At 40.0% G+C, this 26,326-nt stretch overlaps 1 protein-coding gene across 1 annotated transcript in view; it reads left to right on the forward strand.

The window, feature by feature from the left end:
• The window catches only part of Adk (adenosine kinase), a 393,356-nt gene that overhangs the window by 31,608 nt on the left and 335,422 nt on the right, over window positions 1-26,326 (forward strand). Inside the window, exon 2 of the mRNA XM_013353958.1 lies at window positions 13,019-13,093. Coding sequence (XP_013209412.1) covers window positions 13,019-13,093 — 75 coding nt within the window. The remainder of the gene's footprint in view (window positions 1-13,018; window positions 13,094-26,326) is intronic.

Consider the following 26,326-nt stretch of genomic DNA (forward strand, 5'->3'; position numbering starts at 1 on the left):
TCCTTCCTTCCTTCCTTCTAAAAAATTTTAAAATTCAGATTGCTAAATAAACTGTATGTCATAAGATTACTTGGTGGGTCAAGTAAAATTTTAAGATACACTGAAACTACTTCATTCATGCACTGTCTTGAGGAAACGGAAACAGGAATCTTTTCCTATGCTCAGTGTTGTCAGCTGCTAATGCTCGTTTTTATAAATAGGTCATCTTTGTTTGAGAAAACACACAAGGTTTTCTAACTCTAAATCCTTCCAGTCAGAGAATTGCTACATTAAGCAGAACTGTCAAAGATAAACTGGAACCAAATGCTAGTTGACTGTCCAAATGTTAACCCTTTCCTGTGCATTGACTTGCTGCCATGTCTTTATCTCTGGTTGTTGCTTTTAAAAATTGCTGCAATAAAACATAAATGAAGCTGTCTTAGAAGCCAGGTGACTACAGATCCCAGTTTGCGCAGAACGGAGCTGGATGATGACTATTATCTTGACATAATTACTGGTAGTTTTTTTATTTGTTCTTGAACGCATTCCATTTGGATAGTAAATTATCTGGTCACTTCATGTATACAGTATAATCATATTGTAATAGCAGTTCTCCGTTGTTGAAATGTTGTTTAAAATGGGCCATAGATAATGACTGAACCCCCTTTTTATGGTCTATATCTGGGTGTTTTTCCTAGACCAAGCATTTTTATATTAAAAGAGTTCTGAGTGTCTCAGTGTAGTATATTGAACAAGATAACACATTATGTAAAGCTTAGAATCATTTATTTGCTATCTGATTTTTGGAAGGTTATGTAATCTTGATGAATCTTTTCCTAGGAATTCTTTCCTAGTCTGTTAAACAGAGATAATAATAATGGCCTTCCCTATTGTTGTTGTTGTGCGGGTTTCAAAAGGAGCTCACACAGTAGAAGGAGAAAGAGCCTACTCCTGTAGACTGTCCTCTGACCCCACACAAGTAGCACACACACAGAGTAAATAAATGTGTGAAACCAGTGTTATATCACTCAGAGGAACTTGCTATCAGTGGAGCATTTACTGTCAGGAGAACAGGGATATAATAGAGGAGCTGGAATAAAGATTTTGTGGGTCAGGGGTAGAAATAACCAACATGTTTGTGTGTTGAAAAGAATGTCCCAATAGGAAATGAAGCAAAGCAAATCATGGTCAGAGATACATTTTTCTAGAATATGCAAACGGAGATAAGAATTAGGATATAAATGGAAGGGTTGTGTAGCCAAGGGTAACACATGTTCCCTTTTTAGTTTGTGTTTTTTAATGCCAAAATATATATACTGTAAAATCGTAGATCCTGCATCCACTGTTTGTTTTTTCCCTCAGTGTTGGAGACTGAACCTTTAATGTCACACATGTTACACAAATGCTCTACTGTTAAGCTACATTCCTGGTATAGCCGAGTGTTGACAGTATAGTTGCTTGTGCAAATGGCACTCAGATTTAGATATGGACAACTTTTGAGAAGTTCCCTTTTACCCCTTTTAGTTAATCCTGTTCCCCACACCATCCAGACAACTACTTTCATACTTCTGTTAACACTGATTAATTTTGCCTTTTCTATAAATTTATATAAAGGGTCTTGTACAGGGCTCCTTGGGTTTGCTTACTTTTGTTTATTATAATAATTTGGAAATTTGTCTGATACAGAATGTGTCAAATGGGGGGAACGCGAGTTAAATAATCCCAAGCTAACTACAAATAGGGTATTCTAAGGTTTTTCTTTATTAAAAGGGAAAACTCACAGAACAGGTATGGGGGTCTAACATCAAGGTGTAAAGTGTGGGAAGAGAGAGGCTAGCAGGCAGACTGCAGCCTTTTGGCATCCCAGAGCTATGCCTCAACTTGGTCCAGCCTCTCAAAGGTCTGTGGCTGAAGGAAAGTCCCCACCTTTTGTTTCACCCCTGCTTTTGTTTAAATAAGAGAGTTCCAAACTCAATACAAAACCATATACAATAAGAACAGATATCAAGTATAAAAATTAGAATCTATCTGTGTGTGTTCGGTTCAAATGACTGTACAATTTACATTAATTCTTCTGATCATTATAAGTTACCAATTAATCTCCCACCTCCCTTTATTTTACAGTACTGGGAATTGAACTTTGGGCTTTGTGCATGCTAGGCAAGTGCTCTACCACTGAGCTATATCCCAATCTTCCTTTTTTATTTTGAGATAAAGTATAACTGAGTTTCCCATGTTGACCATGAACTCACTCTGTAGCCCATAGAAGCTTTGATTGGCAAGTTTCCTGAGTATGTGAGATTGTGGGTCTGTCCTGTCACACCTGGACTGACATCATAGCACCCCCTTCTCCTCCACCCTGTTCTTTTTCTTTATGGTATGGTATGAAGAACCAAACCTAGGGCTTTTCCAAAGCTATCTATCCCCGAGTTATAGCTTCATTGCTAACTCCCATGTGGGTCTCTCTTTCTCTCTCTCTCTTTGAGGAAGGGTCTCACTATAAAGTCCCCTCTGGCCTAAAGCTTGCTATATAGACTGGTTTTGGACTTAGAGTTATCCTCCTGCCTCTGCCTCCAGATTAAGGGTATACTAATGTGGTGGGACCTTTTAATTAAGTTTTAATATGTGGGAAATTTTTTGTTAAGTCTTATTTATTTTATGTGTATGGGTGTTTTGCCTGCAAGTATATCTGTGCATAACATGTGTGCTTGCTGCCTAATGAGTCCAGAAGAGGGTGTCAGATCCGCTTGAACTGAAAATTACAGACATTTGTGAGTTGCCCACCATGTGGATGCTGGGAATTGAACCTAGGTCCTCTGGAAATATAGCCAGTGTTGTTACCTGCTGACCTATCTCCAGCCCTCTCATTATTTTCAATGTTCTCTCTCTGTGTCACCCCCCCCCTTCTTTTTGTTTATATGTTTGTTCTGTTTTTTTTTTTTTTTTTTTGACTATCCTGAGACTTATTCTTGAAGTCCAGAATTGGCTTACAATGTAAGAACCTCTTGTCTGGCCAGTCTAGTCTACGATGCGAGTTCCAGGACAGCCAAAAAAAGAACCTGATTTGGAATTTCCCTCTGTATACTGCGATTACCATTAATGAATAAAGAAGCTGCTTTGGACCTATAGCAAGGCAGAACTTAGCTAGGCAGGGAAAACTAAACTGAATGCTGGGAGGAAGAAGGGCAGAGTCATAGAGAAGCCATGGAACCTGCTGGAGACAGATGCTGGGCACTTCGCTGGTAAGCCACTGCCAAGTGGCGATACACATATTAATGGAGATGGGTTAAATTAATATGTAAGAGTTAGCCAAATAGAAGCTAGAGCTAATGGGCCAAGCAGTGATTTAATTAATACAGTTTCTGTGTGATTATGTCGGTTCTGGGTGGCCAGGAGGAACAGGCGGCCTGCTACTACAAGAATCTCTTGTCTCCCAGCCCTGTTGATTGCTGGAATTATTGTTGTGTGACATAGTGATTGATTCATATCTGTTAGATTTATTTGTGTGTGTGTGTGTGGTGTGAGTGTCACACTGGGTGGAAGTTAGAGTACAATTTACAAGAGTTGCTTCTCTTCTCTTCATGTTGGTCTCTGGGATGGACTTCAGGTCCTTAGGCATAACCGTAAATGTCTTTACTGTTGAGCCATCTCACTTGTCCTCTAAACTTTTATTGCTGTGTGTTTGATTATTTTGACACATGGTTTTGTCATGTACCCTATGCTAGAATTATAATTCATTTCATTATATTATTATTTTAGTCCTTTTATATATGCAAATACTCACTTTATGGCCTATACTGTAGTCTGTTTTGGTGAATGTTACATTTGATTTTGATTTAATTTCTTTCTTTAATGTGTGTATGTGTTCATGTGCATATGTTGTGTGCATATGTGGAGACCAAAAATAGATATTGTGTGTCTTCCTCTATTTTTCTCAATTCTGTTTTTTTTGAAGCAGGTCTCTTATTGAACCTGCAGCTTGCCATTTTGACTAGACTGGTCAGTGAGCCCCAAGGATCCTCATGTCTCTGTCTCCCAGTGTTGGGAATCTAGAGGTGGGACACACACCCAGCCTTTATGTGCTTTCCCTCCTCTGCTTAAACATTTCTGTATTTGCGTGTCTGTCTGTGTATGTAAAGACACGTGCCAGGGTGAGAATGTAACAGTCAGGGAATCCACAGGGAACTGGGTCTGTCCCTTTACCATAGGGTTCTAGATAGTGAACTGGGTCTGTCCCTTTACCATAGGGTTCTAGATAGTGAACTCAGGTTCTTAGAGTCATCTTGCCAGCCCTTTTGGTTCTTTTCTGAGGACATGAAGCACTTAACTACTGAGTCACCCCTTAGTCTCATTCAATAACATTTCGAGTGGAAACCTCATGCTGCAGTTGTTTAATTTAGCATTTTATAAATACAAACCATGTCCTTTTGTTTTAATTATTTTAAAGATAGGATTCATATAGTATAAGATAAATTTAGACTGGACAGATCAGTATTTCTGTTACACTTAAAGGGTTGAATAACCATCATTGCAGTATAATTTTAAAACATTTTTTATCAATTTAATGGAAGCACTGTAGCTGTTAGCAGTTCCTTTCTGCCTGCCCCATATCAACATCCATTCTTTGGCAACTGTGAAATCTACTTTTTTTTTTTTTTTGCCTCTGTGAATTTTTATTCTGATGTGTCATGAACACAATCATGTTATAAGTTCATCCTTGTCCCTTCTGATTATCAGTATTTCATTCCTTCTTATGGTTGAATACATCCTAGTGTGTAGATATATTTTGTTTACCCAGCTATGTGGGTTATTTTCACTGTGGTTATTATGAATAATGTACTGTAAGCATCCATGTGTAAGCTTTTGTTTTGCCATATGTTTGTTTCTCCTCGGAAGGGACACAGTTTCATAGGATAATTTTATGTTACTTTGTGAACAAGAATCCCCGAAAAAATTCTGACAACAAAGGCTGCCTGACTCATTAGAACTTTAGATGTGGAATGATGGAATGCTGCCAAATCCAGAGCCAAATTATCTTGGACCATCTTTAACCCCCTAACAACCATTTATTACCTTCATGTCTATATGACCTAATATCTTTGTGACCGTTAGGTAAACCTTTTGGAATGTACAAACAGATCTGAGACCTATAGTGAGATAGTGCAGCTTTTCTGATGTTTCTACCAGTGTATCCAGAAAGTATCTGATTTTCTTTGTTCTGTTACTATAAGACTTCATAGAACTGTTACCATGTTGGAACATAGTATTTGGGGAACCGATACCTGTGCATAATCACTACCAGTTGGCTTTGGAATAAACCATTTCTTTTTTTCCCTTTAGGTGAAACAGTTGCCCCCTCCTCTAGTTTTCCCATCCTCTTCCTTCTCCATTGCCTCCGCCTCCTCTTTCAGAAACTACTCAACTGTTTTCCCGCTGTGGCTGCATCATTTTCCATTTCTGGTTCCTTAGCATTCTTGTTACTTGCTACTGTTTCTAGTCTGCTCGGAGTCCTGTGTACTTGTTGAGGCACATCCTAAGCACTCAGGCAGTCTCACATTGTCCTGAAACTGCGTGTGCAGCCTAGGCAGGCGGTCGAACCTTCCCTGTCTCCCTTGAGCATGCTCACAGCGATTGCAGGAACATTTAGGATGTCCCAAATCCTCTGTGCACATTTATTTCTCACACTTTTTCTTTTATGTTTTTGGTTAACTTGTTTGTTCCAATTGCTTCAAGCAGCTGGAATGTTAAATAATTGCAGCTGGTTGTTTTTGACAGATACCCTTAGGGGAAACTCTTAGCACAGAGCAATATCAAGTCAGATATGGGAGGCCTTGCGATTGGAGCTTTTGAAAGGACCGTCAGTAAGCTGAAATGATAGCAGCTCTCTGAAGTGACGCTTTGAAAGAGCACCAACACATTTCTTTCTTTTCTAGGGCTGCCTGGCATCTGGGGTTAGTGTTTGAGGGTTGCTGCTTTTCAGATTTACTGTGGGTTGGGGAGAGACAGATAGGAATAGTGTCCTCCTCTGATTTCTATTGCTGCGACAAAGGTTATACTGAAGCAACTTGGAGAGGAAAGATTTATTCAGCCTGAAGTTCCAGATCACGGTCCATCATCAAAGGAAGGCAGCGCAAGAACTCAAGCAGGGGAGGACTCTGGGGGCAGGAAACCAAGCAGAGGCCATGAAGCAGTGCTGCTTGTTGGTCAACTCCTGGCTGCTTTGGTTTGCTTTCTTATACAACCTAGGTCTACCTGCTCAGGGTCTGCCTCCCTCCCAACCCCATGAACTAGGCCCTTCCATATCAATCATTAAGCAAGAAAATGACCTACTAGCTTGTTTACAGGCAACCGATGGGGGTTGTTTTCTCAGCTGAGGTTCTTCTTCCTAGAGGACTCTAGCTGTGTCAAGTTGACAAAATCTGCGCGGCGCAGTGAGCATTTCTGTCACCTTTCCATAGCTGTGTGTGTATTTCCTTCAGGCCTGGAGGTTTGGAATCTATTATCTAAAGATGAGTCTGTTTTGCAGTCTGAGCATATTTATTAAAACATTAAGCTGGGTGTGTGGTCCGTGCCTGTAATCCCAGTCCTCCAGAGGCCTGGCCATAAGTTACAGTGCAGTCTAGGCTACACAGCAAGACTCTATCTCAAACAAACAAATGTGGCAATACTTCAGTATTCTGTCCAAATAAGATAATGAGCCAAATGTTTACTTATGGAGTTGCTGTCAGTCAGGCCAGACCTGCGAGGAGATTCCGAGCATGGCCTCATTCATTTGTGAGGAAATAGTGCAGTATTTTAGATGCACACAGCACTCTCTGATCTGTGTGTCAGCCTTCCACTTTGGCAGTTTCTTTCTGCAAGAAATGTGTATATTTAGGGGCTGGAGAGGTGATGGAGTTAAGAGCCCTTACTGATCAGTTCAATTCCCAGCACCCACACTGGGCCTATAACTCAGGTTCAAGGAAATATGGTACCCTTTTCTTATTTCTGTGGGCTTGGAAACATAAGTGTACACACACACACACACACACACACACACACACACACACAGAGTAAATAAGAGTAGAATAAAATCTTAAATAAAATACATATATGTTCAGATTTCAGCCTCTTAGAGCCAGCTCTTGCTCTTCTCATGTATCAGCTGTTAGAGGAGTACTCAGTCCATCAAGACTGATCCCACCCTCTGTGGGAGGGTTTCCTGATAGCCATCTACCAACATCATATCTGGAAAGAGATGAGCTTCCATAGCTTCTGTATTTGGCTGAAACAGTTATGATACCTAAAACCACAAACTGTTATTCTCCGGAAGAAATCTGTTGTCAAAGATTATCTCCAAGGGGACTGACTAGTCTGGCCACCCATTGTCAAAGAGCTAATTAAAACCGCTAAACTAAGATGGAAAGCAGGAAGAGGAGATTTACTCAATGTGACTGTTGGGAAGAGTGACAAAGAGATTCAGCTGAGCCGCACAGAATCTCTCTTCAGAATCCTGAAATGAGATCCAGAATACTCCTTTCTCTTCTTGTCTCTTGCCTCTTGCTCCTCCCTTATCCCCTTTCTCCTCCCCTTGTCTCTCTGCCTGTCTCTCTCATGTCCTTACGTTAGCAGCAGCCTTTCACTCGGCTACGGCTACTCTCCCCTCCCTCAACCAACCTCCTGAACTGACCCTATTGGCAGTGTCGTACCTCGGCAGGGCCTGCCAAAAGGTAGCCACTTAGCCTTTCTTCTTCATTTTCTCATTACACTCTGTGAGTTTGAGACCAGCCTGGTCTGCAGGACCAGTTCCAGGACAGCTGAGGCTATCCAGAGAAACCTTGTCTCAAAAAAGAAATAAAACAAAAAAGTCTTTATACTGTGGACACAAAAGCAACTCTCAGCTCAGGGTAAGAGGTACTGTTAATTTCAAAGATGGGAGGAGAAAGACCATGGCCAAAGAACATGGCCAAGTTCATTAAAGTAAGTGATTAATGACAGCAAGCTTTTAAATTTATGTACATGGGTTGCCTCCACCTAAGGAGAGGTCTGAGAGGGCAGCGTTGGATGAGAAGAAGGTAGAGGGTTCCCAGATGTGGGATTTGGTGGGCAAAATAGATGGGGTTACAGGAGCAGAACATAAATCTAAAAAGTTAGTCCCCCCGAAACATAGACGAGGTTGCAAGGTGGGCGTAACACGGTAGTCATTGGCAGTCATATAAACTTTTGAAATCAGTGAGTGGTTATAAACAAAAGCATGGTTGTCATTCCTGAAACATGCAGTTACAGAACCATTTGTAGTTGAGGTTACAGGTGGGGCATAGTCCAATCCTTGAGAAACAGGTTTAATCATAAACAAGAACGAACCTAGTTTGTCTTTACTATAAAATGGCTTTTTAAACCTAAGCTGGAGGCAGGCTAGTTCCTCGGTGGTTTACTCTGGGGTCAAATACAAGAGAGCATATCAGGAACACAGATTTAGGCTACACCAAGCTCCGTGTTCTAACATGGAAGCACGTTTCCTGAGGTTTTTGTAGTAATAGAACAAAGAAGGCTAAAAAAGAAGTTCCCTCCCTCCCTCCCTCCCTTCCTCCCTCTCTCCTTCCCTTCCTCATTCCCTCCCTCCCTCTGTCTCTCTCCCTCCCCCCACTCTTTTTAGTGGTGGAGTTTTAAGACAGGATTTCTCTGTCTTGGCTGTCCTGGAACTCACTCTGTAGACCAGGCTGGCTTCAAACTCAGAGGTCTGCCTACCTCTTTCTCTGGAGTGCTGGGATTAAAGGCGTGTGCTACCACACATGGCAGCAATGCTTAATTTTAAAAAATGGGTAAGAGTCTGACATGGGTACTCTCCATTACCACTTGAGAGGTGAAGGCAAGAGGATAAGGAATTCTAGGTCATCTTTAGCTATAGGGAGCTTGAGGCCAGTATTGTAACAGGCCTAGCATTGAAACAGTGGAAAGAAGAGGCAAAGAAAGGAGTTAGAGGCGAGAGAGAGAGAGAGAGAGAGAGAGAGAGAGAGAGAACACTTTTAAAGGGTGCTCATGTCGCATAGCTGGCAGAAGGCACCTGACGACTGGTGATGATGTCACTGCTTTGGCAGCAAAGCAGGCTGCTGCTGCAGCGGAAACTAGCATAGAGATCAACACAAAAATTGTTAAAAATATTTTTTTGTAAAAAAAAAATTACATTTCCCTACACACTTTGCTTTAGTTGATGATCGTATTGGTTATTTTTCTGTAGCTGATATAAAACACCATGACCATAAACAACTTATGAAACAGTTTATTTTGGCTTTTGATTTCAGAGGGAGGTATACAATGTTGGGGGAGCTCTGGAGGGACTGAGATCACCTAGAAGGAACTGAAGTGGGCGAGGCTGTGAATTCTCACTTTCTGCTCTCAGCCTCCTGTGGACTCTGTGGCCTCCTCCAACAGTGCCTCCAACTGGGGACTATGAATTCAGATACTGGAGCCTATGGGGGACATTTCTCATGTAAACCACCACAGTTTTCCTTCTCTTCCTCCTCCTGTTCTCATTTCCTTCCTCCCTCTCCATTGAGACCTCTTTTCTCCCTTCATGGTCCCTTCTTTAGTATTATGACTTATGCCACCCCAAGTACATATACATACATAAAAATTAAAATCTACAGTTTAAAAAATTAAAACATCAAGTATTTATTTATCTGCATCTGGGTTACTTTGCATAATATAATTTCCAGCTATATCCATTTTCCTGTAAATACATAATGGTCGTGATGTATAATAATATAAAGTTTTTATCATGTCCAAATTTGTCTGTTACCATAATTGGTATTATACTTAGTTTGCTACCAAGAAATATTACCATGCTATCCTTTTTGGGTCATGCTGTCCCCTATACTTAACCTTGGCACTTACCAATCTGCTTTCTAACTGATATTTCTTTTTCACTTTAGAGTCTGCTAAGTGGAACCATTAGGTGTTCCTGAAAGAAGGCTTTTTAATTTTTCACTTATGTAGTGACTTTCATATTTAAGTTGTTAGGTGTATCATTGTCCATTCTTTTTTGAAGATTTGTTTTTTTTTGTTTTTTTGCTATTATACGTGCCAGTACACATAAAATAAAAAAAATTAAATCTGTTTTTGGCTATTGCAAATAAGTCTGTTATTGTTAGTGGTGAAGGGACAGAAAGCTCCCGATGAGTTCCCATAATCTTTTAGGGACTTCAACTCAGGCCAAACTGACATTTGTAACTTCTTGGTTTTTTGAGACAGAATTTCTCTGTAGCTTTGGAGCCTGTCCTGGAACTCGCTCCAGGCTGGCCTTGAACTCATAAAGATCCGCCTGCCTCTGCCTCCTGAGTGCTGGGATTAAAGGCGTGTGCAACCAATGGTCGGCTGACATTTATAACTTCATTGTGGAAAAGAACGGGCTAGTTGGAACTTAATATATTTTAATATAAACTTAAAAGTGAGGGTTGAAAGAAAGAGAGGCACTCAAGAAAACAAGACATACCCAAGTATATGCTTCCTAAAGGGCAGCAGAGGCAAGTAAAATACCCAATTGTAAGTATGAATTCTAAATGGAGAGGCAAAATCATATGGGGAAGTATACTTAGCTGTTTTCATGACTTTCAAGTTATATCTCAAAAGGCTGTTAAGAAGCATTTCCTCCCAGTCCTCTTGATAAGGGGGCTGCGTGAGATGGCTCCACAGATGCCCTGGATGGAATTACTGTCTGATAAGGTGAAAAACCCAGGAGCCACCAGAGCTGCACAATGAGTGTAGTAATTTTCTTCCCCTGTAAATACAGTTTCTAATGAGAATCCTAAGAAATTTTAGGCTTGCAGCAGGGATGGGAGAAGAGCCTTGGATTGTTAGTGGTTCAGCTAGTGATTGTGCTGTGGAATTCTTGCTTCTCTGCTGGCTGGAGATTCTAACTGGATTCCAGGGTGAGAGGCTCCCTTTCCTCTGCACTCCCCTAAGTTTCCCCTGCCTTTCTATCCTCTATCCTTCTTCATTATAAACATGAACATTTCTGTTTAGGTTTATGTGTGGTTAATCTTTCATTTCTCTAGGGCGAATATCCAATTGTGCAACTTTTACTTATATTTGTGCCTGTTTTGTTTTGTCAGCTGCTGAAAGAGAGGGCTAGATTGTGTGTTTAGTGACAGAGCCCATACATATATATACAAGGTCTTGGGCTCCTTGGTACTAGACGGGTTGGAGAAATTGTGCTTTTCCCCCTGCCAAGTGTTTTGAGCTATTTTATTTGGTGCATATGTACTTTGTATTGTTATATTTTTGATGAAATGACCTATTAACTTTTATGAAATATCTGATATATCTTATCTGTAGATCTCCATATTTTAAAGTATACTTTCTCTGATAGTAATATAGCAACTGCAAGTCACATTTTTTTTTTAAAGATTTTATTTATTTATTATCTGCCTCCATGTATGCCCGCATGCCAGAAGAGGGCGCCAGATCTCATTACAGATGGCTGAGAGCCACCATGTGGTTGCTGGGAATTGAACTCAGGACCTCTGGAAGAGCAGCCGATGCTCTTAACCACTGAGCCATTTCTCCAGCCCCGCAAGTCACATTTTTTATGATTAGTGATTTTATAGCTTTTCTCTCCCCAAATCATTTTACCCTTTCTATGTTCTTATATATAAAACTTTTATATAAGTGTAGTATATATTATATATAGGTATGTATAGTATATATCCTACACTTATATTTAAAGTATATTTCTAAATGGAATATATAGACTGGCTTTATATATTCAAATGTTTCTCTACATCTGAATAGTTATGATGCAACCATCTTTGCCTTTTTTTAGAGAGAGAGAGGGGGGTGTGGGGGTGGGGTGGGGGTCTTGCTGGGTAGCAATGGCCATGGAGAGAACTCTCTCTGTAGACCTGGCTGACTTGAACTCTAGGAGATACCCTGTTTGAGTACTGGTATATCATGTCCTGCCTGTCAGGGTTGCTTTTCTTTTCTTTTTTCCCCACCACCCCTTTAGTTTGTCCCACCTTGAGTGCACATCGTAGAGGATTGCTTTTCTTAAATAGGTGCTTTTATTTAAAAATAGGTGTGTGATCCCCGGATAGTTGTACACACCTTTAATTGCAGTGTGGATCGGCAATAGTTTTTGGGTTAGACAAGATTTATATCTGATAGAAAAAAGATAAGAATAAATGTTTTTTTTTTTTAATATAGCATTTGTATTGTATAGGGTATCACATGGATTAGTGTTGCTGTAGCTGTGATAGAATCTTGACCACAAGCAGCTTGGGGAGGAAAGGGTCTGTTTCCTCTCACACGTCACAATCACAGTTCCTTATTGAAGGGACTTGGGGCAGGAACTACTGAGGGACCATGGAGGAATGCTGCTTACTGGTTTGTGTCTCATGGCTTGTTCAACTTGTTTTCTTAGAGCACTGGGAATCACCAGCTCAGGGGTAACACTGCCCACAGTGAGCTGGGCCCTCCACATTAATCCTTACTCAAGAGAATGTGCTTAGAAAATGTGCCACAGGCTTGCCCACAGGCCAGTTTGGTGGGAACATTTTCTCAGTTGAAAGCCCTTCTTCCCAAATGACTCTAGCTTTTATTAACTTAACAGAAAAATCATTGGTGATTAAATGTTATGACAGTAATAAATGATCATTTTCCTTGTTGTATTTCAGTTTTATTTCATCTATTTTAATCTTTTTTATGTGTATGACATTTTACCTGCCTAGCTATATGTACACCTTATGCATACATATATAGAGGCCAGTAGAAGATTCTGGGTCCTAGGGAAGTGTTGTTACAGATGGTTGTGAGTCACCATGTGGATGCTGGGAACTGAATCCAGGTTCTTTGCATGAGTAAGATGTGTCTTCACCACTGAGCCATCTCACTAACCTACCCAATTTTTTTCTAAATAGCTTTATATTACCTCTAAAATATTGTCCTACATCTAATTGGTAAATCAGAGGTTTAATTAAACTAGATGTTAGGCTTTTGTTTAGGTGAAGATACATTTATTTTTTTATTTGTGTTTTCTAACTTGTTTTTTCTTTTTCTTTTTTAGTGAAAATGTGCTGTTTGGCATGGGAAATCCTCTTCTTGACATCTCTGCTGTAGTAGACAAAGATTTCCTTGATAAGTAAGTATTAAATACTGCATGTATACAACATTAAATACCCGTGCAGAGAGATTAAACTGTGGAATTGGGCTTGTAGGTTGGTACAGTGGGTAAAAACATGCCCTGCACAGGCTGACAACCCAACTTTGATGCCAGCAACCTGTGTGGTGGAAGGAGAAAACTCATTCTGGCAAGCTGTCCTCTGACCTCCACCACAGACTTGCACATGCTTGGACACATGCACACAATGAGCAGATAAACATAAAAAGACTATTCATAACAGTACTAAAGAAGAGTAGGATTTACCCTATAACACTTCAGTTGGAGGACAACTCAGGAAATTGAAATTTATTAGTTCACTGTTATTTGAATAATTCACAGTTCAGCACAGCTATTTTTTTCATTACTAATATTTTTTTCAGTTAATATTTATTAAATAATAGGTATGGTGGGCTGGGCGTTGGTGCACACCATTAATCCCAGCACTTGGGAGGCAGAGGCAGGTGGATCTCTGTGAGTTCGAGGCCAGTCTGGTCTACAAGAGCTAGTTCCAGGACAGGCTCCTAAGCTACAAAGAAACCCTGTCTCAAAAAAACAAAAGAAAAAACAATAAAAATAAAGAAAAATAAAAAAAATAGGTATGGTGGTGCATACTTATAAGCCCAGTACTCAAGAAGACAGAGCCAGCAGTTTCATTTAAGTTTGAGGCAAGCCTGCTGCACAATAGGATTGAGGCCAGTCTGAGTTACATGAGACAATGTCTGGAAACAAACAAACCAACAAAAAAGAAGCCACACAAAACAAAACAGTGCTGATAAAGCTGCATTTCCACATGCTAGAGAGTAATACTGAGATCCTACTTCACACTCTGTACAAGAATTAACTCAATATGGAGCAAAACTCTAAACTTAAGAACTAAAACTATAAAGGTCTTTGAAAAAGACCTGAGTAAATTTTTGTCTTGGATTTAGTACTAGATTATTAAATTCATTATTAGTAAAAGGATAAGCAATAAGAAAAAAAAATGGACTTTACCAAAAATACAAAACTTTTCCAGAGGACACTATGCAGAAATTGAGGTCTGGATTTATAGTAGGGTGCTTGCCTAGCATGTATAAGGTGGAGGCGTAAGTCACAAACAATCCCACACCAGTTTGGAATTATGATTAATAGGGTGGTATTTATTTAAAGGGGAAAAAACTTACAGATCACCGTCCCAGACAACAGCCCTCTGCGCAATCAGGAAGGAGTCTAGTCACCAAAAACGGAGCAGGAAGCAAAGAGAGAGGAGAGGGAAGTGGCTGCTTTTTTAAAGAGAGAGACCACACCCCAATGGGCTGGTATCTCAGCGGCTATTGGCTGAGGGAGCGGAAGGACCTCCCGCAACAATAAGGCTCTGGGATCAATACACACGCACGCACGCATGTGCACACACACACACACACACACACCCGCACGCACGCATGTGCAGACACACACACACACACACACACACACACACACACACACACACACACACACGTGTGCGCGCTCTTGCATGCACGCATGATCAAGCCAACCCACAGGATAGGAGCAAATCTTGTTAGAGTCTGGCATCAGGTATTTAGAGCAGTGGCTCTCAACCTTCCTAATGCTGCAACCCTTAGTATACTTCCTCATGTTGTGGTGACCCCCAAGCATGCAATTATTTCATTGTTACTTTTTAACTGTAATTTTGCTACTGTTATGAATCATAAATTGGTTATCTGATATGTGACCCTCAAACAGGTTGGAAACCACAGGTTGAGAACTACAGATTTAGAAGATGAAAAACTTCTATAGCTAAAAAGCAAAGCCAGGGTCAGTGAGATGGCTTATTGGGTAATGACATTGTCACCAAGCCTGACGTCATGAGTTCAGTCCCTGGACCCTACATGGTGAAAGGAGAAAGGCACTCTTACAGGTTGTCTTCTGGACCCTGTCTCTGTCTGTCTTGTCTTGAGGGAGGTAATTCCTTAACCGAGGGGCCTCTTTCCAGGTGGCTCTAGTTTGTGTCGTGTGGACGAGAACTAACCAGCATATTGCTCTGTTCCTTTTCATCCGAATAAAAATAGAATGTAGGTTAGAAAAACGTGTAATATGCTTCAAAATTTGTTCATTTTAGTTTTAATTAGTGTGTTAAATTGCATAAACCTACTTTTAAAAGAAGAGCTTAATAATTTTCTTCTTGATTAGGTTTTCAGAACTTTATGGGTATCAAATTATTTTGTGTGTATCTCTGTGTAGGAAGGCCAGAGGTTCATGTCAGGTACTTCCTTTATTGCTTGCTACTAATTTTTTAAGATAGGATCTCTCATTGAACATGGCACTTCACTTTATGTAGGTTTCTTGGCAAGCAAGTCCCTAGGATCCACCTCTCTAACCCCTATGCTGTCATTACAGATGTGCACCTCTGTACTTAGCTTCTTTGTGGGTGCTGAGCATCTGAATGCAGGTTTACTCACTGAGCCATCTTCCTAGCCCTCAATACCTTCAGTTTTTGAATTGGAAAGTTGCTAGTTTGCCTTGAATGAACCTGTTTTCAGAATACAGTAAGCATTGCTGTAGTTTAGAAATAGGAATAGGAAATAAATGGAATATTTATATACCGACCATTAAAATTTTCTGAAATATCCTTATTGTTTATTTTTTTATTATAAATGTAGTTTTTCTCTGAGCTATAGAGAACAAAATAAAGATCTTCCATTGAAAATAAAAACAGAATTAAGTTAATTAGGTTGGATGTATCTAATTTGGCAAATATCAGAACTGGAAACTGATAGACATATTTGTGATAAGAAACAGGCTACCGGGAAGATCTCCTGTGGCATACTGAAGAGACAGTGTGGGTGTGGGGGAGATGTGGAATATGTACATGCCTCCAGATGAGCACTGGTCTAATAAGGAGAGTAACAGAAGAGGGTGGATTAATAGGAAGGGAAAGGGAAGGATCATATAAGGCTTTAGTAGATACAAGTCACAAAAGGAAGGAGAGAATTCATGGAATGGTGGCTGGAAGAAAAGTGACATTATTAGAAGTGAAAATACCATCTTAGTTAGACTAGTTGAAGAAGTGCATATTTTCTCAGAAATCCAGGTCTTTTTGACAGAAAGCTTGTAGGCAGAGAAAGCATGTATGAAATATGCTGTTTAATGTTTATTTAAAGTTGATTGTAAAATTTACTATGAATCAATACAAATTATTTATGAATAAATAAAATACATTATAAATGGGTATATAGTAGATTTGAGTGTGAAAAAATCTTTAATATCAAGTGAGATTGTACACATATAATTGTTTGGTTTTAATACTGCCAATCTAAGTTTTATCACACATACTAGATAAAGGCTCTACCATTAAGTTTTATCTCCAGATCCTTCCCTGTCTTGCCTTTTTTTTTTTTTTCATGTCTATCTGTCTTTCTGATAAAGTCTTGGTATATAGTCCTGGCTTCCCTGAAATTTGTTGTATTGACTAGGTTGGCCTTGCTCTTGTGGTAATTAACTTCTGTAGTGCTTGGATTTTTATTGTAAATATGCTTTTCTCCCTGGTTCAGTTATTCCCTCCCTCCCTCCCTCCCTCCCTCCCTCCCTCCCTCCCTCCCTCCCTCCCTCCCTCCACTATGTACACTGTGTTCTGCCTGTGTGTATGCCTGCAGGCCAGAAGAGGGCACCAGATCACATTACCATGTGGTTGCTGGGAATTAAACTCAGGACCTCTGGAAGAGCAGCCAGTGCTCTTAACCACTGAGCCATCTCTCCAGCCTGGCTCAGTTATTTTCCATTCTAAAGCAGGATCTTAGCTTTGTCCCAGGTTGAAGTAGAAATTGCTCCATAGCCCATGCTGACCTCAGACTCCTTCTGTCTTCCTACGTCAGCCTCCTGAGTGCTGGGGTTACAGACATACATCTCCATGTTTTGTTTGTTCAGTCCTAGGAATCAAACTCAGGTCTTCGGGCATGTTATCAACTAAGCCACACCTCCAGATGGCAGCTTAGATTTTTATTACCAAATTGTGTTCTTTTCATGGGTGTACACTTCCTGTGAGATTTATTCTAGTAGTATTGATTGTAGTCACAAAAAGCAAACCTTGAAATCCTAAAAGATCAAAGTTCTTTTTTGAGACTTGGCCTCTCTAATGTAGCCTTGGCTGGCCTGGAACTCATTATGTAGACCAGGCTGGCCTCAAACTCATAGAGATCTATCTGCCTGCCTTTGCCTCCTGAGTGCTGGGATTAGAAGTGAGTGACACCATGTCTAGTGATCTAAGTTCTTAGGTTAAGTCCCTGAAGTCCAAAAGTTTCTCAATGCACAGTCCTAAAAGACTCAGAGTTTTAAATCTGGAGAGCTGAAATCTCAAAACCTGATTTCCACTGGGGGCTGGTGTGGGGGTACCACAAGCTGTGTGAGCAGTAGAAGTATATTTTCATGTTAGGTGGAATAAACATGTATTTGATGTGTATATATACATGTTTCCAGAGGAGATAACGTGTGAATCTGAATGGACCGGATAGGGAAGATCTGGCTGTCACTGTGGCCCATCACTACTTGATCAGCCTGAGCTTGTAGATAGCAAGTTCAGAAATACCGCTGGTCTCTTAGATCTGGGAGGTAGTTTTCTTCTGGCTTAGATATTCGAACTCCAGGTTCCCAGGTCTTTGGATTCCAGATTTTACTGTAACACCCTTTACCTCTTCCCTGGGTCTTTTGACTTTTGACTGAAAGTTACATCCAGATGACCTCTTGTAGAACTTCTTTACCTCTGTAGCCACAGCAGCTAACTCCTGCAGTAAATCTCCTCATATATATATGAGGAGATTACATATATATATGTAAATGTCCTGTTGGTCCAACTTTTCTGGAAATTCATTACTTGTATACATTAGGTATTAGAAGAGCCAGATATAATTTCTTCTTCATGGTACTTAACAATATAGTAATGGAAGATATCTATTGTTCACTTGTAAAAATGCTGTGATAGTATAATGGCATATACCTATCATTGCAGCTTCCCATGAGGCTGAGTGAATCCCTAAAGCATAGTGACAAAGACGTTATTAAGGCAGGAGGATTATGAGTCCAAGGCTAGCCTGTGCTATAGTCCAAGCCCCTCTGTCAAAAACAGAAGGCTTTGGTAAGTTATGAAGCTACTTAATGTGGTAGGGAAGGAAAAACTAATTATTACTAGCACTTCAAAAATAGAGTCTCAACTGTAATGGCAAGGCAGTAGCCATTCTTTCAAATGATGAGGTACTTACAAAATTTTTAGATCATAGCCACTCTTCAAATACAAGTGCTGGGATTTAAAGATCACAGAAGTAGAAATGTGTGAAAATACAAGAAGCCAGGTATGGGTGGTGATATGTTTACAATTTCAGTACTTTGGTCAGGGATACTAGGAGTCATAATTTAAAGCCAGTGCAGTCTTCATTGGGAGAAATTGGAACAAGCTAGCCAAACAACCAACAAAACTCCCCTCTCTTCCTCCTGTCTCCCCCCCCCCCAAGATAGTGTTTCTCTGTGTAGCCCTTGCTGTCCTGGAACTCACTTTGTAGACCAGGCTGACCTTGAACTCACAGATCTGCCTGTCTGTGCCTCCTGAGTGCTGGATGTGTGCCACCACTACCTTGGCAATAATATCTTCCTGTAAATTACTTCTTTATATCCTGTATTTGCCCCTTTCCTTGTAGTACAGTGCTTGGCTTCACAAAATAAGAATTCAACAATATCAGCATTCTGATGAACCAATGAAAGACACTTGCCAATACAGAGATGCCTGCATCTTTACAAAAAATCACAGGGTAAAACTATTAGAGATTGGACTGTTGAAGATAATAACCTTGTTTTTGCACTAACGGGCATTGAACCTAGAGGCTCACATGTGGCAGGCAAATGCTCTACCACTGAGACACAGCCCATAGCCCCGATTTTGAAAAAACCAAAACCAAACTAAAACAACAACAACAACAAAAACAACCTCTCAGGAGGCAGAGGCAGGTGGATCTCTGAGTTTGAGACTAGCCTGGTCTACAGAGTTCCATGACAGACAGGGCAACACAGAGAAATCCTGTGTCAAAAATAAAATAAAAGGATATTTATTTGTTTGTTTATTTATTGTGTGTCTCTGCTTGCACTTGCACATACCATGGAGTATGCATGGAGGTCAGACCACAGCTTGTGGAGTAGGCTCTCTTTCTACCATATGCATCTTTGGGACTGATGGAGTCCTCTAGTTTCTAGGCAAGTGCCCTTCTCCACTGAGCCATGTGCCATCTTCTCCCATAGACTCTTATATTCCCACTGCTTCTGTCAGAAAAACCAGACGTTTCATTTGTCTAATAGATGTCAACTTCCAAACTATCTCTGCTGTTTTATCTTTAAAAGTATTTGTATGTATACTTAATCATGGCTTTCTGGAAAAGTCAAAGCACTTTGTAAATTTTCATTTGAAGATTTAGTACACTTGTTAAATTTTGAAAATGGACTTCAGTATGAGTAAAGAATCTTTTCAATAAAAGGAAAACTATGGGAAAAGAAAGGAAGAAAATGAAATTCAGTTGATCATTTCTCCCTGCGTGACAGCTCATCTGTCTGCTTTTCTCCGCCCTCTAATTATCTGCTTTTCCTTCCTTGGCATTTTCTTCTGGTTCAGCTTTATGAGTAGCAGGTGGTGTTTTATTCCCAAGCTCTCCACCCACGCTCTCAGGAAGAGCCTCTCCACGGTGTGCGCGATGCATGGATCTTAGACATGTTTTGCTGATAGTTTGAAGGTTCCTCACTTTGCAGGGATGTGGGAGCTAGGTGTGGTCCGTTATCCAGAGACAGAGATGAAGCTGAGCAGGGCCAGGCAGATACTGACTTCAGCATGACTACAGAGAACTGTTATCAGTATTTTAAATGTTAGCATTATTTTATAGTTCAGTGTGTTATATAAATTATATTCATTTTCATATCATTTCCAGCATTGGAATTGAATTCCATTAAGGAATTTAGAAAGTTATAATTTGTTATATGCAGTTTTTGCAAGTGTAGCTGCAGAAGTGTGGTATCACAGCCCTGGTTTTGCGTATAAGTGTGCATGTGTGCAGAACTCGTGAGAGGTCCTCAGTAAAGGAGGGGATGTAGTTGTAAAAGGCAACATTTCTCAAGATCTCATTTCTTGTGGTTGTCATATATGAAATTGTAATTCGTCAAGATGTTGCTGTGGCGAGACTAGGTCTTATTAAATTGTCCAGGCTGGCCTCAATTAGTGATCCTCATGTCTTAGCTTTCTGAGTACTGAGATTATAGGCATGTGCCACCATGTCTGGTTCATGGATTTTAGGAAATATTTAGTGTGGGGAGTGGGGGAGAAGGAGAGAGGGAGGGACAGAGGGAGAAGTGCAATGGGCATGCTCAGCTTTCAGGAGTCGATTCTCTGTGTTTGCCATGTGGGCCCTGGCATTGAACTTGGGTGCTTAGGCTTGGTGGCAAGTGTCTTTATCTGCTGAGCTGTCTTGTGTCTACCCTCTTCCCACCTGGAGATTTTGATTTATCTCATCAGAGTCTTAGACTATCTTTCATAGTAGCTCATATCACTAGAGTTACAACGAGCTGAGACTATACAATTATTAACCTTAGTGATAGGTACCTAATATGTTTTGCTTTTGACCTATTTATTTATGAATGTGGTTTATCAGCTCACTGCTACAACTTTGCTGTCATTGTTTTAAATGTGGAGTGATTTTGCTGCAAAGATACCTAAGTTATTATTGCCTGTTTTATTGTACAAATTGGCCCGTGAAGTGTTCTATCATGTTTTTGTTTTTCAAATCTACCTTTGAAAATGTAAATAAATGCCTTTTAAAAACAAGCCCCACTAAAAGTAATTTTAGAATGAGACTCAGTAAGGAGAAATAGTGAACTTATTAGCGGAAGATGGGAATGAATCTCAGTAGGTCTGTGAGTTCATGCCAAGAGCTTGATGTTTCTATCAGATGCAGCAGAGATGTATAGTGAATAAGGCCTAACAGGGTTCATTATATTCAATCATAGAATGCCAATGGTGACCTCAGCTAGACAAATCACAGTACAGTGGTGGATGATAGAAAAGGAATAGGAGGTATAATAGAGAGTGGGACAGTTTGTGAATGTGCCCAAGAGCCCAGCAGTGACATGGTCTGAAATTTCTTCCCATAACATGAATCACTGAGTAGCTGTTTTTAAAAAAAAGAAATAAAAAGTTAAGGTCATGAAGAATGTAGTTCTGTTTTATATATTCAGACTTAAAATCTAGTTGAACCCTTTTCAGATTCTCTAGTTTTATTTCTTATGTGCTTTGCTGATGGAAAGTTAAAACACTGTTTTATAAATCCTATACCTTGTTGTTCTCCTCTCTTTCTCTCTCTCCCTCCCTCCCTCCCTCCCTGTTCCCCTCCATCTGTCCCTCCTTCCCTCTCTCCCTCTCTTTCTCTGACAAGGTTTCTCTTTGTAGCTTTGGAACCTGTCCTGGACTTACTCTGTAGACTAGGCTGGCCTTGAACTCACAGAGATCTGCCTGCCTCTGCCTCCCTAGTGCTGGGATTAAAGGCGTGCACCATCACTGCCTGGCTTATTGTCATCTTAACTATGTAATTTACTCTTAATATGTCTTTTTATAAGCCTCTTGAATGTCAGTCAAGCAGCAGTCTGCAGATTCTTGTGATGGTTAACATTTTTGCCCTCCCTCCATTTTCTTCCTTTCTCACACACACATAAGCTGTCTATCTACATATATAGGTGAGTTTGTGTGTGTATACATATATGTATATGTGTGTATTCACATATACATATGTGTGTGTATATATACACATATACATGCACATACATATATGGAGAGAGAGAGTGCACACATGCTCACACTCAGATAAACTGGCTACTGTTTAAGATCATGCCATACCCAAATACCCATACTGTCTATGTGATTGTCTGCAGATACATGCATGGGCTTTGTTGGAAATACATGTTTCCAACAAAGTATCATTTTTGTTGTTGGTTTTGCTTTTAAAGAAATTTATTAGCTCTATTGTTTTTTTTGGACTTTTTGTTTGTTTTATTTTTAAAGAAATGTTCCTTGTTCAATTCTCTGCTGTGGTTTTCCTGTCTGTAGCAGTGTTTAAATTGTTCTGTTGCACACACAGTTGTGTGTTGTCTTTGTCAGCATGAGCATGGACATGGGACCTCATTTGGGCTCTTTGGACTTCGCCCACAGTCTTTTAAAGGACCGGACACAGAGTTGTGTGTTGTCTTTGTCAGCATGAGCATGGACATGGGGCCTCACTTGGGCTCTTTGGACTTCGCCCACAGTCTTTTAAAGGACCTTTTAGGCCTTAATTTCTATGCTACACTCACTGTTTTTGCAGAGGTGAAAGCCTTCGAAGCAGTGAGGAGAGGTATATATTTATTGTATATGATGGATTTGATTTGGGTAGCAGCCATATGACATGGATAGTTTTAGAGAAATTAAGTAACTTTGCTCAGTTTAAAAATTCTCTGCTGTAAGAACGCAGCCTAATTCAGGCCTTTGACGTTTAATCTCATGTGGATGGTTTTTCACCTTCTGCTTTTGATACACATCCCATTTTCTTTTGCTAAGTTAAAGTAGGAAAAATGTTGAGGAATAATAATGTATCATTTTGTTATATCTGTTTTTAGGGAATATATTTGTGTTTCAATCTCAGAAATGGTTTCAGATTCCATTTTTATTTATTTATTTTTTAGTTTTTGAGACAGGCTCTCCCTATGTAGATCAGGGTGGCCTCAAACCTCACAGAAATCTGCCTGCCTCTGACTCCCTAGTGCTGGAGTTTAAGGTATGTGCCACCATACCTGGCAGAATATTTTTTAAAATCATGTTGTTTGGCAACATACAGGGAACAGGTTGAGCTTTGCGTCATTCTCGGAAGAGCATGGTGGGAAGTTGAGTTACAGATTCTGCTAAGTTGGATTTTTCCTTTTAGTTTTATTAATTTGAAACACTGAGGGTTAGGCAGTGGAGCTGGCTCAGATGGAGAAGGTGCTTGTGCCATAGGCCTCACAACCTTCGGGAAAAAGAACTGAATCAAGTTGTCCTCTGATTCCAGCCCTTGTGTGTACATAGCATGTTTACGCCTGTATTCACATGCACACATACACACATAAATGAATAGTAAAGAAAACTGAGGGAAGTCAGGTGTGTCACACGGCCTATAATTCAGCACTTAGGAGGCAGAGGCAAGAGCTAAGTAATGAGTGCCAGGCCATCTTGAGCACACAGCCAATTCCAGGTCAGCCTGAGTCACACAGCAAGACTGCTAAAACCCCCACCCTCCAAAAACTGAGGGTTTTGAGGTGTAGTTCACGGGCAGATGACATGTTTAGCATGTGTTTTAGCACCAGTCTCAGGAGCTAAAATCCCAGCAAGCAACAATGAAATGAAATATTGAGAGACGAAATACAGTTTATAGTCTAGATGGCTTCTCTATGTTTGTTTATATTTATAATGTATACTTTGCTTACCTTCAAATGAATTCAAAAGAGTGATTTTAGGTTGTAAAATAAATTGTAGTTACAGATGTATGCTGTTTTTGTGTCCTTTAAAGGTATTTTGTGAATTTTTTCCCATTCTTGCAAATGGCCATAAGGAGTTTGATTTTGATCTTTGGAATGTGTCCAGTTTGCATAGACAAGCAAGCCACTACTCTCTAAAATTTCCTCTGTGATGCATAAGCAAAAGAGTACTCCAGTCTTAAAAGTTAGAATATTATTCTTTTAGGCAGCAAGAATAATAATTCTTGGGTAAGGTTATTTTGATCTTGTGTATCATGGTTATTTCCTTAACTACACCTGAGTAAAGTTGATGTTTCAGTGAAGACTATAACTCACAAGTACAGATGAGCATCGCTAGACCCCTGTAAATAGATGGGCATGCATGTAGGCATAGGAGGTGTAAACGGTTTGGTCTGACCCAACAGAGATCCGATTTCTTCCCTCTGGAAGAAATCTTTTTCTTTTAAATCATTCTATTTGACAGATGTGTGTTTGTTTTGTTTAGTGAAGGAACAGCTCACTCCTGTTAGTGTTAAAGAATAGGTTGGCCTGGCGCAAGATCAGTCGTATTATTTAGTGTGGAGTCTTAGGGCCTTCTTAGAGTCCAGGATCAGTCGTATTATTTAGTGTGGAGTCTTAGGGCCTTCTTAGAGTCCAGGATCAGTCGTATTATTTCGTGTGGAGTCTTAGGGCCTTCTTAGAGTCCAGGCAACTTGAGTTCAAGTCCATGAACCGTGCATCATGCCTGTGTAAAGATGCCTCGATTAAAGCCTGGAGACTGAAACTCCTGAACGTCCCACCATGCCACATTGTTATATATGAATAGTGAGAAAGCCAGATAGTCCAAGTCCATGGGGAGGGGACGGTCAAAGTGTCAGACTTGGAATTCTCTTGGACTTGTCATATCCTTTCTCTCGTGGCTTATTTTGACCAATACCCTCTCATTCTGTTTCAGAATTTGAACGCAGTAGCTTTCAGTGAATTTCATGAGTGCGTCTAGTAAATTATCTTATCTAAACATGGCTTTAGGAACCTTCCAAGTTTGGAGTTGGTGTCAGAATTGAGAACATTCTTGAGTCTTGTGTTTTATATAAACTACAGACAGAACAGTCTCCTAGGAAGCAGTGCGGAAGTGTCAAGTAATAGAAGAAAAATGACATTAAGCAAAATCAGGCAAGACGGGGAAGGAGAAAGTTTTAAGATCTGCTAGAAACATTACCTAGTTAGAAACAGGAGAGGGGATTGGATAACATCTGCCAAGAGCGTGTCAGTGGTGTTTCCCATCCACTGGTGAGGACTGTGGGACTCAGGCTAACTTACCTCGGAGCAGTTTGCTCAGAGCCAGGCTGCGCTCTACCTGCTGCTGTGGCTACTTCCTTCCAGTCCCTTCTGGTTCCTTTCGGGTTCAGTGCTACTTCTGAGGAAGGAGCAAAGAGGAGAGATGAGAAGGGGAAGGAACAGATAAAAGCTGCCCTTTTTCCATTCTTATGTGGAGGAAGCCATATTTCCTTTCATACCACTGCCATCTATCATACTACTTAACTTTTTGTTTGCTTGCTGAATTGTGAGGTCCTAAAAGTCAAGAAATGAGTTTGTTAATTCTCTCTCTCTTTATGTGTGTGTGTGTGTGTGTGTGTGTGTGTGTGTGTGTGTGTGTGTGTGTGTGTCTGTGTTTTCCCCAAGACATTTTTTCTTTGTAGCTTTGGAGCCTGTCCTGGAACTCATTTTGTAGATGAGGCTGGCCTTGAACTTAGAGACTGCTTCTGCCTCTCAAGTGCTGGGATTAAAGGCATGCGCCACCACCGCCGGCTGTTAATTCTCTCTTGTTTAGCAGGTCAAAGAAGGAAAGTGGCATTGGTTAAATGCCTCTTGTATGATGTGTCACATGACTCTAATATCATATGCAGCCACTTCAGATTTTTTAGATTTATATTCCATAAACCTGATTTAATAAACAGATGCTTTCAGGGCTGGAGAGATGGCTCAGAGGTTAAGAACACTGACTGTTCTTCCAGAGGTCCTGAGTTCAATTCCCAGCAACCACATGGTAGCTCACAACCATCTATAATGAGATCTGGTACCCTCTTCTGGCCTGCAGGCATACGTGGAGGCTGAACACTGTATGCATAATAAATAAATAAATCTTAAAAAAAATAAAAATAAACAGATGCTTTCATACATGTTAATTTTTATGATTTTATAACCAAATAAAACTGATGACTTTTTTTAGTGAATCCTAATTACCAGTGATTTTATACACCAATAACCATTTACAAAAAAACACAAGCTCTTTTTTCTTTCAAAAACTTTGTATTCCTTTTGCTCTTAAATTGTGTTCTACTTTTCCTTATCAGATTTATCCTTATGTAATTCATTTTATATATTAACATATTACATGAATATTGATCACCCTGTTTCAGTAACAAAACTATGTCTGTAGATTTAATTCTAAAGCATCTAGTTATTGTATTCTAATCCTCACATAGTAAAATCATACAAATGTATTAAAGAGTGAATAATTAAATAAAAGAAAATAAAATGATCAGAAATATGTAGCACGAATAATAAGAATCCAGAGACAGATATTGGGGTTGAGACCGAAAGGTCAGGGAAGCAAAGCAGCCAACCCCTAGAGAGATCTTACCTCTATGAAATCTTCAGTTTGAAAAGAGCGAGCTCCTGTTTCATCCC

The sequence above is a fragment of the Microtus ochrogaster genome, unplaced genomic scaffold, assembly GCF_000317375.1.
Source record: "Microtus ochrogaster isolate Prairie Vole_2 unplaced genomic scaffold, MicOch1.0 UNK21, whole genome shotgun sequence".
In the NCBI taxonomy this organism is placed as follows: Eukaryota; Metazoa; Chordata; class Mammalia; order Rodentia; family Cricetidae; genus Microtus; species Microtus ochrogaster.